The sequence below is a fragment of the Herpailurus yagouaroundi genome, unplaced genomic scaffold (assembly GCF_014898765.1).
Source record: "Herpailurus yagouaroundi ecotype Mexico unplaced genomic scaffold, PumYag 181, whole genome shotgun sequence".
Classification (NCBI taxonomy): Eukaryota; Metazoa; Chordata; class Mammalia; order Carnivora; family Felidae; genus Herpailurus; species Herpailurus yagouaroundi.
Window position 1 is genome coordinate 35,957,005 of NW_024412412.1, and position 15,857 is coordinate 35,972,861.

Consider the following 15,857-nt stretch of genomic DNA (forward strand, 5'->3'; position numbering starts at 1 on the left):
CCTGTCAGTGGGTGGGAGGATTTGCTTGTACTAAGGTGTGAGCGGGGTGTTGGTGACTTCATGTTTCATTGCCTTTGTGTCCAAAGAAGAAGGCGAGAAGGAAAGAAAGAATGAGTAGAACAGGAGAGAACAAAGTTTAACCCCAAGGAAAGGCTTTGTAATGGTAAAATTTGACATGTCATGGTTGGGACGAGGTTTTTGGGGTGAAGACATTTTCTGGTACTTCTAAAACAATATCTCCCAGGGGCACCTACTTGCTTCCCCTTGGGTATATAAGCCAGGCTCTGCCAGCAGTGGGGATGTGGGGTGGTTCTGGGCCGGGTCTCTGCTCTTTAGAGGCTCTCAGATGGCTCTGCAAGGTTCTGTCTCCCTCTCCACCCCCTGAGCACGCTCCTGGCTTAGCCATGAACTATACTCACCTGATTTATCCTGGTGGAAGGCAGGTTTTGGGTAACTGCCCTGGGAATGCCTCTTCCAACCATATCTGTTGATGCACTCCTTTAACCCCTAGGCTGTTGAAAGAAAGGAACAGGTCTGACTGGGGTCAGAGTGTGTGGAGGGAGGTGTGTGTGCGTGCGTGTGCGCATGTGCACTGTGAGCATGTTATGTCTTTGTGGAGTGGAATGTGTGTATGGATTGGTATGTGTATGTATATGTGGGGTGGTATGTGTGTGTGAGGTGGTGTGTGTGTGTGTGTGTGTGTGTGTGTGTGTGTGTGTGTTGTGCCTGAGTGGGAATGAAAAAGTGGAGGGGGTGATGTGGCCCTTCTGTCAGGGGAACAATCACTGCCCTCAGCCCTCTTTTCTACCTCCTAGGGAAGCCCTGAGAACACTGGTGCAGGGGTGAATACAGAGGGACATTAGAGGATGGGAAGGCTATCTTCACGTGATTAACAAAAATAATTAGTGGACTAAACCTCTGTATGTGTATTTTGGGGCTTCCTACAGTGTGGAGGTTATGTCATCTTCTGGATGCTTCCGTCCCCTCCTGCAGAAGCAATGTGTACGTGAATTCATTCTTTAGATTCCAGGAAAATCCCTTGGGTGCTGTGCCCTGTTCTAGGTGCTGGGGAAATGTCAGTGAACAAACAAGGCAAGGGAGACTGTTGCTCTTATGGAGCTTATTTCGATTAGCCTGAGACAGAGAAAAACAGAAAACAAGCCAACAAACAAATTAACAGCAACAACAGAAAGATAGTGCTGAATGGCATGCAAGGATTAAATAGGAGGACAGGACAGAGGTGGCTGGTGGGTCATCCAGATTGGGAATGCCAAAATCTGACTCCCTGGAAGGATCCAGCCATGGGAAGTCTGTGGAATGGCAGAGAGCACATCTAGGGAAAGGTCCCCAGGGCAGGACACTGTGAGGGAGGGTGGGGCCTGGGACCCAGCGAGTGAGGTGGAGGTGGTGGTTTGGGAGGTTGGGCACCTAGGCAGGCAGGGGCCAGATCACTGGGATGTTGCAGGTAAGTTAAGGACTGTGGATTTCATTTTAAGAGTGATGAGAAACCTCAGTATGAGTTATGCTTTTTTTTTTTTTTTTTTAGTTTTTTTAACGTTTATTTATTTTTGAGACAGAGAGAGACAGAGCATGAACGGAGGAGGGGCAGAGAGAGAGGGAGACACAGAGTCGGAAGCAGGCTCCAGGCTCTGAGCCATCAGCCCAGAGCCCGATGTGGGGCTCGAACTCATGGACCGCGAGATCGTGACCTGAGCTGAAGTCGGACGCTTAACCGACTGAGCCACCCAGGCGCCCCGAGTTATGCTTTTGAAAAGCTTACTCTTGCACTGTGACAGAGTGGATCATGGGGCAGGGAGGGGCATGGGCAGCGGTGGGAGCCAGAGAGCAGTTAGAGGCTGTTGCAGTAGGGTGTACGATCTGGGATCTGTGGTGGCACAGAGCTAAGGACAACTGTGGTAATTTAGGCTTGAACAACAATGGGACCGCCATATATCAGGATGGGGAAGGGGGAGGAGAGTTTTCTGTCTGCCACAGTAGGCTGGAGATACTAGTCAGACCTTTAGACCTCTGTCTGGAAATGCCAAGTAGGCAGTTGGATGTAAGCCTGGAGTTCTGAGGAGAGGTTAGGGTTGATATATAGATTGAGAGTCGTTAGCATATAGATGGTGTTTAAAGCTCTGGACCCATGAGGTCACCTAGTGAGAGTGTGTGGACCGAGGGGGAGGTAGGTGGGGGCTCTCCAATGCAGAGGATGAAGAGCTAGCGCAGAGGAGGCTGAGATGAAGGCCAGTGTGAAGGGTACCAGGGGGAGCCAAGAAAAGCACGGGTCTCAGGAGAGAGGAAGGGGTAAGACATGCTAAATGTAGCCAAGAGGTCAAGTTAGAGATGTTTAGAGACATGACCATGGCATTCGGCAGCATGGGGGTCACTAATGACCTTGACCGGAGTGTCCTTAGTGGGGCTGTGGGTTGGAAGCTTGATTTGGGGAGGATGGAAAAGAGGATGTGAGGTAGCAAGGTAAAAACAGCAACTGTAGGTGGCTTTTTGGAATTTCTTTCTGAAGAAGGACTTCTTATGGTGAGAAAAGTTTATTTCATAATCAGTAAAAAAATTTAGCTTATGGTTGGTGCTTCCAATCCTGCGTCCATTCACCACAAATAAAAAATGCTGATGAAGGTACAGGTGAATCACATGAATATGAAATGCCTCAATTTTGGCTTTTAATTGTTATAAATACAAAATTAAAGCTGATATGCTGTTGTGGGAACTGGTGTGAGCATGGTAAAAATCCTAATTAAACAAACAAACAAACAAACCCACCCAAACTACATTTAAAAAGACATAGAACCCTCAAAAGTGGCTGAAAAAGTCCCTTAAAGTGTGAAATAATGAAATTTTAATTTTTAATTGCTTAAAACACAAAATTAAGCCTAATATGCCTTTTGAAGAATTGGAGAAAGCATACCAACAGTGGTTAAGATTTGACAAAATATAAAATGATATTCAAAAAGCAATCGATTTTTGGAATCGATTTTCAGTGAATTTGCCATTCATCAAATTGACTTTTGGTGTGTTGGTCTGCTTCCAAAAATACAGCTGACCCTGGAGGATGCTGGGGTAGCTGCGTGTTGTGTGGGGATGGAGGTGAGGGGAGAGTCCCAGAGAAGGTTGAGGATATAAGGTGGGGAGCCTGGACTAGCACTGCCACTTGGTGGGGGGCGGGGGGAGGCACCCTGAGCAGTGGGGGGAATGAAGGTTGCGGTCCCACTGGGTCCCTGGGCCTTGAGTGAGGACAGAGGACTGGCAGGCGAGGCATGCTGGGAGTGCAAGGTCATCTCTTGGGGAAGCTGACGGTATGCAGATGCATTCATGCAGATGGTATGGGGCTCCTGGCCACCGCTCCCAGCTGAGAGGAAGATCCTGGAGGTGCTGCTCTCTTAGGCTTCTGGATGAGCAGAGGGTGCTCTGAAGTCTGCCTCTTGCTCACCAGTGAGTGACTGGGGACCCTTCTATCTTTCGGGTGTCGTGTGTGAGGCTGGGGCAAGAGGTGCATGGGTTGGACTTCTTTTAGCAGGGTTATGTGAAAACAGAGATGTGGGGGAAGATCTTTCCAGCCGGGGAACACATTCTTAAACAAGCATTTATGGTGCATGTGCCATGGACCGGAAACTGTGTGAGGCATTTTTACCTACATTATCCAGTCTAATCTTTAGCATAGTCCTGTGTGTAGGCAGCCTGGGTGTTTTATCCTCATTTTGCAGGTGAGGAAAATGAGGCTCAAAGAGGTCACATAACCTGTCTGCACATGCTTGCTCTGCTAGTTGATGGCCCTGCTAGGTCCTCTGCCTCCCAGTTGGGCCAGAGTTCCTGCTCATAATCACTAGCCTGGCCCCCAGCAGGGACACTGTGAAGCCTGTGGAGCGAGGCTCAGGCCAAGAGTGATTTTCCATTTGTTACTTGATTATAATCTCTTCATTTCCACTAGAATGTAAGCTCCAGGAGGGCAGGAGCATTGCCGGTTTGGTTCATTTCTCTTAGCAGTGCTTTACGTGTAGTGAGTGCTCCGTGTTGGGAATCTTGGGATTCCCTGGGAACCACTCCATCAGGGAATCTTGAGTGGTGGCTGGGTGTGGATGGCCTCATGAGGCTGAGGGGTGTGGAGGTGATGGTGCAGATGGCTATAGCCCAACAGGGAAGATGGGCTCCCCTTAGCTCCCCACCTTTCCTGCCTTCCATCCATCCCTATTTAGTTTGTTTTGTTGACATCTCATTGTTGATGGCCTCTCTGCTCACCCTTATGTCCCTAATTATTTGGACTCAGTTGACTGTCCTTTTCTTTGAAGTTCTTGTCTTGGCTTCCATGACACCAGTGTCTCCTGACTTTCCACCACCTCCCAATGTCCACTACATGATGATGTCCAAGGCTTTGTCCTGACCCCTTTCCTCTTTATTGTCACCCTCAAACTAGGCAACCTCATTTAGTCTAATGACACTAAATAGCTTCCATGTCAGTCATGGTGTTTTATGCCTCTTGCTCAGATGTACCTTCTGCAATCCAGACTCATTGATTCTTCTGCCTTTTCAGTATCTCCACTTGGACATCTAGTAGGCATCTCAAACTTCAGTGAAAACAGAATTATGTGTTCAGTTCTGCCCTCCTTCTCCCCTTTAGGTCTTTCCTGTTTCATAAAGTGATTCCACCATCTACCTGGTGCTCCGGCCCAAAACTTCAGAGTTTTCCAGGATTTCTTTTTCTTCCTATTCAGCATCTGACCCATCCTGTTGGTTTTCTAAGTTATTTGCCGAATGGGCTCAGTTTTTGACATCTTTGTAGTTACCACTCTACCTTTTCTTCTTTTACTTTTGCTTCATTAAGGAAGCTCCAGCCACTTTATGGTTCCTTTTGCCTATGAACACACCAAGGTCATGCTTGTCTCAGGACCTTTGCACCTGCTTTTCCTTTTGCTTGGGATTCTCTTACTTTGGATTTTTTGCACATTTTACTCCTGCCCATCATTCTATCTCAACTTGGATGTTACCTCCTAGGACAGCCCCTTCCAGACCCCAGTCATTCTCTTCTGAATTTCCTTATGTATTTTCTTCATGGCACTTATCAGCACTTTATTTTTGTTTTTAATTTTTTTAATGTTTATTTATTTGTGTGAGAGAGAGACACACACACACACAGTGCAAGTGGGGGAGGGACAGAGAGAGGGAGACACAGAATCTGAAGCAAGCTCCAGGCTCTGAGCTGTCAGCACAGAGCCCGATGCGAGGCTTAAACCCACAAACTGTGAGATCATGACCTGAGCCAAAGTTGGATGCCCAACCAACTGAGCCACCCAGGTGCCCCATCAGCACTTTAAATTACCTTACTATTTATATGTTTATTACTGGTCTTTCACTAGACTGAAAGCCTCTGGAGAGAAGGGACTCTGTCTTTCCAGTTTGCAGCTGGATTTCTAGAGCATGTGGTCAGTATCTGAAAATATTTGTTGACTGACAGCTGTGTGACTGACTGGCAGTTGATAGGAAATTGGGGGCTGTGCATGAAGGCAGCCGGTGTGGCTGTGACCCCTGTATATATGGGCATGTTTCTGTGTGTATACATGCTGTGTTTGCATGGGGCCAGGGTAGATTCCTTTTAGCCTGTTTCTAAACGAGGTGGGATGGGAGCTTTCTCACTCCCTGTAGCCGTCAGAGTCTTATACTTGGGTGGGTGCCCAGGGGCTCAGTGTGGACTTGGGGCTGGACATTGCAGCTGGAAAAGGGGTTAGGGGCAAGCAACCAGGCTGGCAGACTCCTGGAAGGCCAGAAAGGGAGCAGAAACACCCGAGGACCCATTAGTCTGCAAGTATCATAGAATGGTGAGCATCTTATTTCTGTTCCCATGGGGAGAGGCCTGTTGGTTTTAGAAAGTCTACCTTGATGAGCTTCTTGTTTGGGTAGTGGGGGGGGGGGTGAAGCCCCAGAAGGCATGCTCTACAAATTGCCTTCTGCTGAGGGTGGGCTTGGTAAATGGTGTGCTGGGTGGGATGTGTGCATATTTGAGGAATGGGCATTGGCAACTCAGCCTGTGCTCCAAGTCAGTGGTTCTGCAACTTTGGAAGGCAGCCTCAGAGTCACAGGGCAGCTTGTGAAATCCAGATTCTTAGGGACCAGCCATAGAGCTCTTGACAGAAAGGCATGGGGCCTGTGCATTTGTGTGTAACAGGCACTTCAAGTGACTCAACCAATGCAATGAAATTTAAGAACCTTGACTGTAAATCAGTTACTTCCCTCCCACTGACCAGACCAACCAGACTGACCAGGCACACTGCTGAGGGAATGGGAGATGGGCATAAGAATAAATACTTTGATTTTATTTTGTTTAATTAATTAATTAACTATTTTTATTTTAGAGAAAGACAGAGCGTGTGAGTGGGGGTGGGGCAGGGAGAGAAGGAGAGGGAGAGAATCCTAAGCAGACTCCATGCTGTCAGCACAAAGCCCGATGCGGGGCTCAATCTCATGACTTGAGCCCAAATCAAGAGTCAGATGCTCAACCAACTGAGACACCCAGTGTTGTTATTTTAATAGCAGTGCATTTTAACACATAGTAGAAAAATGCAGAACTAACATAGATGTTATCATTTAGGACAAATCTGGGTAGGTATTGAAAAATTTAAAAAAGTGAGTCAATTGAGAAATTTAAAGATTTCGTTTGAGAATTAAGAGATTTGAAAGAGAAATTTGACTGCTGTGTGGTGAGCCCATCTCCATATGGTGTCACACGGATATTTTAAAGATACCAGTTTGACGATCCAGGGACACATGGTCTTTGGCTCAGGGGAGCCCTCCAGGAGGGAAGAGGGGAGGTGGGTGAGGCTTCGCTGGCATGAGGGAGCCCTTCTGCAGTTGTTTCCTGGCCCTGCTGTCACGGAGGGACAGGAAGGGAAGGGCGTGAAGGGCGTGAAAAAGCCAAGCCGTGTCCCCAGGGGCTGGAGCTGGGAGGCTGAGTTCACTGCGGTTTTGGAAAAGTACCAGGCATGGTTCTATCCCCACTCACACACCCTGAGGCAGCTGTTTCTCATCTACTCCTTGGCCCAGCTGGGCTCCTCTCAGCAGGCGTGGGAGACCCGCGTGGGTAGGAGCAGAGTGAGTGTGGAGAGCTGGCTGGCCCAGGCCTACGATGAACTTCTAGTTCCTGGGTCCTTCTCAGCTCCTGTGTGGTCTCTGCGGGGGACGGAGGGGTGAGGTAGCAGGGGCCTCCCTCCCTGCCCTTTGCACATTTTAGTTCAGGGGCTCAGGCCCACACTGGGTGAGGCTGTTGTTTGCAATCCAGCATTTCTCCTTCCTCCCCCAGTAGGGGTTCCTGAAGAGAAAACAAAGCCTTCTGAACCCATGGGAGAGGCGCTTAGTGGTGAAGGAGAGACAGTGGATGTGGGAAGGGGCTGTCTGGTGGGCTTGCCTTCCCCCGGCACATATTTCCTCACTGGTAGGGAAAGCCGTGCTTGGGCCAGCTTTTGGGTCCGTTCTCCACAGGGCCGGTACCTGCTCAGGGAGGATCAGAAGGGGCATCGTCCCTGTAACTAGGCAATTGCTGTTACTGTTGCCACATTTATTGTTTTTTTTTTTTTTCTAGGAAATTTACCAAGTTTTGGCCCAGGGGTTTACATTTCCCACCCCCCTAGCACAAGCTTTCACTATTCAGACTACAAATGGAAGGCACTGAGGCTGTAATTACAGCGGCATTAGCTCAGGAACACGCTGAGAGGAGCAGGAACAGGGCACCTGGGGAACCTAAAAGCAGCCGCGGGCCTAAATTAGCTGCTGCTCCGCGTGCGTTGTCGCCCTGCTCTTCTTTGGGGGCCCCCTCCATCCTCACTCTCTGCTCTCCTCCACCTCTGCCCCAGGCTGCTTTGCTTGCTCTTCCCCTCTGCCCGCCAGCATCCTGACAGGTGCAAGAAACACAGAAGAACAACCTGGCTGGTGTAGAGGTGGTGCCCCCAGAATAGCCTTTGTGTGGACGTGTGTCCTTGGATCTCGATGTGGGCAGGCTGGTTTGGCTGCAGCTTAGGGGACAGCTTGGGAGGCCGCACCCCACCGGGGACAAGCCCTCGCTGTGCTCTCCTGGGCCTCACTTTCGGTCTCTGTGTCCAGGCATCCTGAATTGCTGTCAGGTCCTCCCAGCTTTTGCCCCAGCTCTTTGTTCCCTTGGCCTGGGACCCCGTTCCTACTCTTTTTGCTTCCTCTGACTCATCCTGTAGGTTCAGCCGAGATGTCACTGCTTCTGTGACCCCTGGTCTGGGCAGGATGCTTTCCTCTCTGCTGCTACAGCACCCTGACTTCCCTGATGCACAGCTTAGCACTGCCATGGGCCACTCCCCTGTCTTCAGCTGGGTCTCTGGGGAAGTGCTTGCACCTAGTAGGCCTTTAGTAAAGAGTTGAAAACCAACCTTGATTCCTTTTTGGCTTTAATCCCCCTTTTGCTTTCACAACAAGAAGAGAGGGAACTTTTTCTGCCATTCTAGGGCTGTTGTTGGCAGGGTGTCGAGGTGAGGCCCAGTCTTCATCCATTGTCTCCTGACTTTCACATCTGAGTCCTTCTGGACTGGGCCTTTACATTGATACTTGATTAGACATGGCCTTGTATTGACCACCATTGCGGGCTCCACATCAGTTTGGCTTCTTTAATAGTATTAGCCAACAACTTCTAAGTACTTGTTACATATTAGATATTGTTCTAAGTACATTTATTCTTTCACTCGTCAAATTTGCATTCAACACCTACCATGTACCAGGCATTGGAAAGTATGGATATGGCAGTAAGTACAACCAATAAAGCCCCTGCTTTCAAATGGAGTTTATATGTAACACAAACAAACAAATGACTAAGGAAGTGTATACTCTGGCAGATGGTGATGAGTTGTGGGAAAAAGAGATCAGAGAAAGGGTAAAGGGAGTGACTTGTTACGTATATGGTCGGAAAGGATTCACAGATAAGGTAACATTTGAGCAGAGACCTGAAAGAAGTGAGGAAAGGTCATGGAGGAGAGCTTTCCAGGAAGCGGAAGCAGAAAGTGCGAAGGCCCTGAGGTCAGGGCACATTCCAGGAAAAGCAAGGAGGCCAGTGTGGCTGGAATGGAGGAAGTGACCAGGAGGAGGAGGTGAGGTCACATAGAGCAGTGCTGGCTAACAGAAATATGAGTCATCTATATAATTCTAAGTGTTCTAATAGCCACATTAAAAAAGTAAAAAGAAGCAAGTAAAATTAATTTTAACCATACATTTGCTTAATATATTTTCAGAATATTATTGATTCAATATATAGTCAAACTAAAAAATTGTTAATGAAATGCTTTATTATTTTTTTTTCATAGTGAATCTTCAAAATCTGGAGTGTATTTTCAAAATCTGGTGTGGACATCTCATTTTGGGCTTAGCCACGTTTCAGGTTCAATGGCCACATGTGGCTAGTGGCTACCATATTGGACAGCACAGATATAGGGCCTTGAAGACCAGGCCCAAGCCTCTGAATGAGGGGAAGCCATAGGAAGCTTTGAGGCCTAGGAGCATTATCTCTCTGCCTTATGTTCTAGAAGGTTCACTCCAGCTGCGATGAGAGGATTGTTTTGAGGCAGGGGGTGGGGTGGGTGCGAGGATAGAGCAGGGAGCCTAGGAAGGAGGCTCTTGCCAGGATGTGGTGATGATGGCTTGGACCACACTGGGAGCAGCGGTGGCGGTGAGAAGTGGTTGGATCCCGGATGTATTCTGGAGGTGGAACTGGTTGGTTTTTCTGACGTGGTGTGTGAATGAGAGAGGAGTCAAGGGAGTACCTAGAATTTTAGCCTGAGCTAGTGGGAGGGTGAGTTGTTTTCATACAGATGAGGGGAACTGGGGTGGAGGAGCAGCATTGGGGGGAATGTGTGGGTTTGGTTTGGGGCCTGTTAAGGTTGAGATGCAGTGTCAGCCTTTCAGGTAGAGTGGGCAAGTAAACAGGCAGCTGGACGTGTGAATCTTGTACTCACGGGGAGGCTTGGCTGGGGACAAGCCATGAGTGCCCTGGGAAGTGGGTGTACATAGAGAAGAGGGGCTGAGCCCTGGAGGAAAAGGTGGATAGTTGTGAAGGTGCATGCAGGGTGGTAGCAGGAAGCCCAGTGGAGAGGGCAAGACTGTGAGGAAAGAGGGCCAGATGGGGTAACCTGCTGTGTCTAGTGTCCAGATGGGCTGAGGGGGAGGAAGCCCCAGGATCCCTGACCACTGGCAAGAGGGGGAAGCAGACGCTAGGCTGCAGTGGGTCCAGGTGAGACCAGAAGGGGAGAAAGAGATCGCTGGTATGGATGACTCCTTTGAGAGCTTTTGCTCTAAAGGAGAGCAGAAAAATAGGATTACCTTAATGGTGGCTATATGGTCACAAGGAGGCTTTTTTCCCTTAAAGATGGGTGAGATAGTAGCTGATGGGGATGATCTAGTAGACAGAGCAAAATTATCATGCAGGAGAGAGGAAAAAATGAGCTATCTCATTCACACTTACAACCGTGCTATGTGGTAGGTACTATTTTGCAGATGGGGAAACTGAGGCAAAGGAAGATTCAGTCATTTGTCCAAAGCTGTACAGCTAGTAAGTAGCAGGGCCAGGAGTTGAATACAGATGGCTCAGTTCTATAACACCCAGTCTTAACTGCTATGCTACTGCTTCTTGGTTTCCTAGCTAGATTTGTGAGCTCTTTGAGAATGGGGACTCCTCTTACACATTTCTATCTGACACAGCACCTAGCCAAGAGAGGGCTGTGCAGAGGTGGGGTTTGCTAGATCTTTAATGACCAAGAGACCTGAACACCAGGAATGGTGCTGGGAATGCTCGGACACCTGGGCTGGCCACGGGAGGCGGGGTGTGGGGCATGGTGTTAGCTTGCCTCAGTTTGTGTCCTTCCCACCACCTCCCGGGACATTGCATGAAGTGGATGGTGCTCAGGAAATACTGGCTAGATGAAGAATGAGTGAAAAGGCTAAGGCTCATCCATCCTAAAACCTAAGCTGATGATTCTTCTGGTGTACACAGTGTTGGCATGACCTGTTTCCTGCTCTGGTTTACCACCAGTGTGCTGGGTGGCCTTGCCCACTCACTGCGTCAGTTTCCTTAGCTGTAAAATCAAGAGGTAGGGCTAGGTGGCCTCCCATCTGGCTCTCCCCAGAATGTCTCAGGTGGGCATGTATGGGCTGGATTCCTGCCTCCTTCCAGTCTGTCATCAGGATGGACAAGAGGCACTGTGGGTGGGGTCAGCTGGCAGTGGAGGGTCAGGTGGTCCTTAGAAGAGCCGAGACTTGTGGGATGGGGTAGCCAGCACAAAGGGAACTTTACAGATTGTGGGAATCCTGCTTCGTGTCCAAGACATCTCACTCCAATGCAGAGCTCAAAGCCATGGTGCTAAAGGCCGAGTCCCAACATCTAGCACATGCGCCCTTTAGTTGGTTATGCGCTTAGCCCCATTAGAGTCTGAGGCTGGACTTCAGCCTCTTACCTCTACTTCCGGGGCTCCCACCTGGAGCTTCCTTTTTAGGGGTTCTCCATGTAACTAGCTGCTGTAGCACCCCTGCCATGTGGCATTTTGAAATGTGTAGGGACAGTTTTCAGTGGTCCTGTGGTGGGGGTGAGGGTGGTGGTAGTGGTGGCTGCTGAAGATCCCATGATGAGAATTGTCCCTCCCTAAATGCCAGCAGTACCCAGAGCAGAAGCCTGTTCAAGTGTGCCATTGCAGGGTGCTCAGGAACCTGGGAGCCCATCTTGCCTCAACTGCCACTCAGTTGTGTGATCGTGAACCAGTCATTTTATTTCCCATTATCCACTTTTGTGAACAGGGCATGAACACCTACTTAGTTGCTTGCCTTTAAAAAAAAAAATGTTTATTTTTTTTATTTTGAGAGAGAGAGAGAGAGAGAGAGAGAGAGCAGGCACACCCGAGTCGGGGAGGGACAGAGAGAGAGAGGAAGAGAGAGAATCCCAAGCAGGCTCCACTGTGTCAGCAAAGAGCTGGGTGGCTATCTCACAAACCGTGACATCATGACCTGTGCTGGAATCAAGAGTCAGACACTTAACCCACTGAGCAACCCACTCCCCACTAGTTGCTTGCCTTTTGGGTTGTGGTAAGTTTTAAATGAGCCTGGATTAACATTCCTCATCATCTTGACTCGCCACAGGTAAGGCTGGCTGTGCACCAGGTGCTGTCCTAAGCTGTGTATTCCCCCATTTTAATCCTTACTGCCTGTTGGGTGACCCGTTTCACGGAGGAGGAAACTGAGGTAGAGGGCATCTTGAACCCTGGGAGGTGTGCCCAGTGGGCCTGTGGCGGTGGTCTTCCCGTGCCCCTGCAGGCCCGTGACCTCCCTTTCCTTCACCCCCAGGGACAGGGGCAGACCCGGTGGCCAGTGCCAAGAGCAACCACTGCCTGGATGCCGCCAAGGCCTGCAACCTGAACGACAACTGCAAGAAGCTGCGCTCCTCCTACATCTCCATCTGCAACCGCGAGATCTCTCCCGCGGAGCGCTGCAACCGCCGCAAGTGCCACAAGGCCCTGCGCCAGTTCTTCGACCGCGTGCCGGGCGAGTACACCTACCGCATGCTCTTCTGCTCCTGCCGAGACCGGGCATGCGCCGAGCGCCGCCGGCAGACCATCCTGCCCAGCTGCTCCTACGAGGACAAGGAGAAGCCCAACTGCCTGGATCTCCGCGGCGTGTGCCGCACCGACCACCTGTGCCGGTATGCCCGCCCGCAGCCCCCACTCCGCGCTCCCGGGCCCCGGCGTGCGCGCGCAGACACCTGCCGTCCGCTTGCTCGTTCTGACCCGCGTTTACGGTTTGTCTGCCTTCTCTGTGTTCACTCGTGCTTAGCACTGTGGGAATCCACAGTGAACAACCCAGCGAGCATAGAATTCATAGACCCTAGAGCCTGCTGGGCTGAGAAGGGACCTTCAGTGAATTCGGCCCCACTCCTGAAGGAAACCGCCACCTCATGTCCCATTGAGGTCATGTGGCGGGCAGGATGGGGCCCTCCTAAATCGCAGAGGCAGCTCCTTACACACGGACAGCAGAGCCATTCTGGTGCTGGGGCAGGGTGTGGGTTCGAGTCTGACTGCCCAGGTTTGACTTTTCTACTTACTAGCTGTGTGACTCGGAGCAAGTTGTAAAAATTTCCCGAGTCGCTGCCATTCCTTCACCTGTAAACAGGAGTAAAAATGTCCACATTTGGTTATTGTGAGGATTAGGTGACATGATGTGTGTCGGAAGCTTAGCACAGAGCCTGGCGTATACTCCATTTTGATAAGCATAGCCTGATTATTAGCAAGGTTTTTTTCGGTTGTCATTACCGTGAGTTGAAATTTGCTTCTGTATAGTTCTTATGTCTTCCCTGTTTGTTGTTAAGCATTTGTTGAGTCCCTGTTGCATCCAGCGCTCAGTTCTAAGACCTGGGTGTGCAGAGGTGAACATTGTGCTCTCTGAGGAGCAGCCTGTCCAGAAGGGGACACAGACAAAGCAGTGCAGTGCAGTGCAGTGCAATCCCAGTGCAGTGGCTCTCAGATGAGGCAGCATGGGGTAGGGACATCTGCTTTAGTCTGGGGCTCTAGAGGAGGGGGCCTTGAGCTAAACCTTGAAAAATGAGAAGGTGAAAGCCAGGGAATGTGTCAGCTGGAAAAGCATATGCAAAAGGCTGGAGGGTAGGAGAGAACCTGGCCTCATGGGGAACTGCAGATGGTGGGTGCACATGGAGTGTGGGTTGTGAGGTGGGGAGGCCACAGGTGGGGCTGCTGCAGAAATAGAGGCCATGGTGGCGCAGAGATATTCAGAGATTGCTTACTGTGTCCTGGATGCTGGTTTATTATATGGTTTGTCTAATTTAATTCTCACAACAAAACTACCGGGTAGATAACTATTATCGTCTTTATCTGTCAAAAGAGGAAATAGAGACATAGAAGGTAGCTTGCCTAAAGTCACACAGCTCATACATTTCAGAGCTGGGATCCATCCATCCACACTGCTTTTTCCAGTGTAGCATCCTGGCCTGGACTCAGATAGTGGCTGTAGGGATGAACAGAAGTGTATCATTTCAGATATGATTGGTAAGTAGACTTGACAGGACTGGGTGATTGGTTGAAAGTTCCCTGGAGGCAGAAGTCATTTCTGTTTTGTTTACTCCAAACCTCATCCTACACGTAAAGCCTGGCACATGGTGAGCACTCCACAGATGTTTCTTGAATGGATTAAATGAACGGTGACCACTATGTTTCCTAGTTAAGTAATTATGGGATGAAGGAGCCATTCAGTGTGGGGGGGGGGGTTTGGGGGTGTGTAGCATTTGAGGTGCCTGGAGGACCATTGCCATGCCCCAGGCAATGTCTGGGGCATGCTCAGTAAAGAGGCTGGAGTGGAGAAGTGGGTTTGGGAGTTGCTGGGCACCTCATTGGTGATTAAAGCCCCAGCAGTGAGTGAAATGGTGCAGGGTGGATTGGTGGAGCCCAAGAGGGAGTCTAGGCTGGAGAGGCCTACAGATTTGGGCATCCTCAGTGTTTAGGTGATGAGAGAAGCCTTTGGTGTGGATAGTGAGGCAGAACTCTTCTGGAAATACCATTTGTTCAGGGAGGGGCAAAGGAAGTGGGGCTTGTGGCAGGGAGGCTTGGAGGGTGGAAGGATAGCCAGGAGGAAGTGGGCCAGAATCCAGGAGAGAGGGGTTCCTGAGGGAGGGGGTGACTGAGACATGGTGCCTCATGGTGTGTACATGTGTGTACAAGAGAGTGTGTGAGTGTGCCTGTGAGGAAGTGTGAGAGTGTGTTCATGGGGGGGGGGGCGTATGGATGTGTGTGAGTTTGAGAGTGCATGAGTGTGAGAGGGAGTGTGTGAATCTGTGTGAGTGAGTGAGTGACGGGTGGAAACCAGCTGTAGTTGGTTCAGGCATGGCAGGAGGCAGAAGTGGAGGCAAACCCTCATGTTGAGGACATGCACGCACAGGAGAGAGAGAGACACACACACACACCCCGTGATAGAGGCTGCAGGGGGAAGAGAGGCCTCTTTCTACCATGGGAGTGCCGGTGGGGTGGGGAGCGTGTTTGATGAAGGGGAAGTGCTGTTTTGGTTTGGAAAACAAGCACTGCCTGAGTTCAGAGACAGGCCTGATCCCAAGAGCTCCCTGCAGGGCTTGGGAAAGCTGTGAAGATGGTAGGCTTTTCTCTTTTGCTTACTTAAAAAAAATAGGCCTTGTCACTTACAGACACTGATTGAGGTGATTTAAAACAAACCACACATACAACAAGAGGATGGTTAGAGGCAGAAACCCAGGGCCCTGCAAAGGAAGTCGGGAGCCAGTGCCTCAGGTGTGCGATCTAGCAGTCACTGAGCTGGAGCTCTGTGCCTCGTGGTGGCTGGGATAAAGTGGGACCATGATGGCCCACACGAGTTCCAGAGCACACTGGAAGGGAGCATGGTAGTTCTTGAATGGACATAACATCCTCTCCTTCTTCTAAGTGCTGACATGACCCACCAGGCTGTTACACATAGTGTATGTGGAATGACAGATGGATTAGGAGCTGGGCCTGGGAGGGAACTGGAGGGCCAACCTGAGTCCAAGTCCAGTGACGACAGGCTGGAACATGCAGGAGCCTGTGCGCACCTGTGGGCCAGGTGCACCAAGGCCAGCGGACGAGCCGGCCTCAGCCGTCTCCATGAGGAGCGGTAGCAGACAAGCCACAAGAGCACCAGCATCCCCTTCATGAGTCCTGTGTTAAGGGAGGACAGTGTGTGTGGTTCCTCAGTGTGGGGGTGGGGGAGGTCCATGGTCCTGAGTGAGAGGGGGGGAGTTGAGAGCAGGATAATTTCAGGCTTCTAGAACATCTGTGTCTGTTTAAAGAGCCGGAGGGTTTTTTTTG

At 50.1% G+C, this 15,857-nt stretch overlaps 1 protein-coding gene across 4 annotated transcripts in view; it reads left to right on the forward strand.

Annotated features, from left to right (window-relative positions):
- The window catches only part of GFRA2 (GDNF family receptor alpha 2), an 85,981-nt gene that overhangs the window by 19,209 nt on the left and 50,915 nt on the right, over nucleotides 1-15,857 (forward strand). For all 4 annotated transcript variants that reach the window (XR_005795043.1, XM_040490365.1, XM_040490366.1 and 1 more), the window contains one exon: nucleotides 12,346-12,700. Coding sequence is in view for 3 of the 4 variants with exons in the window: in XM_040490365.1 (XP_040346299.1) it covers nucleotides 12,346-12,700 (355 nt within the window). In the remaining variant the exon portion in view is untranslated. The remainder of the gene's footprint in view (nucleotides 1-12,345; nucleotides 12,701-15,857) is intronic.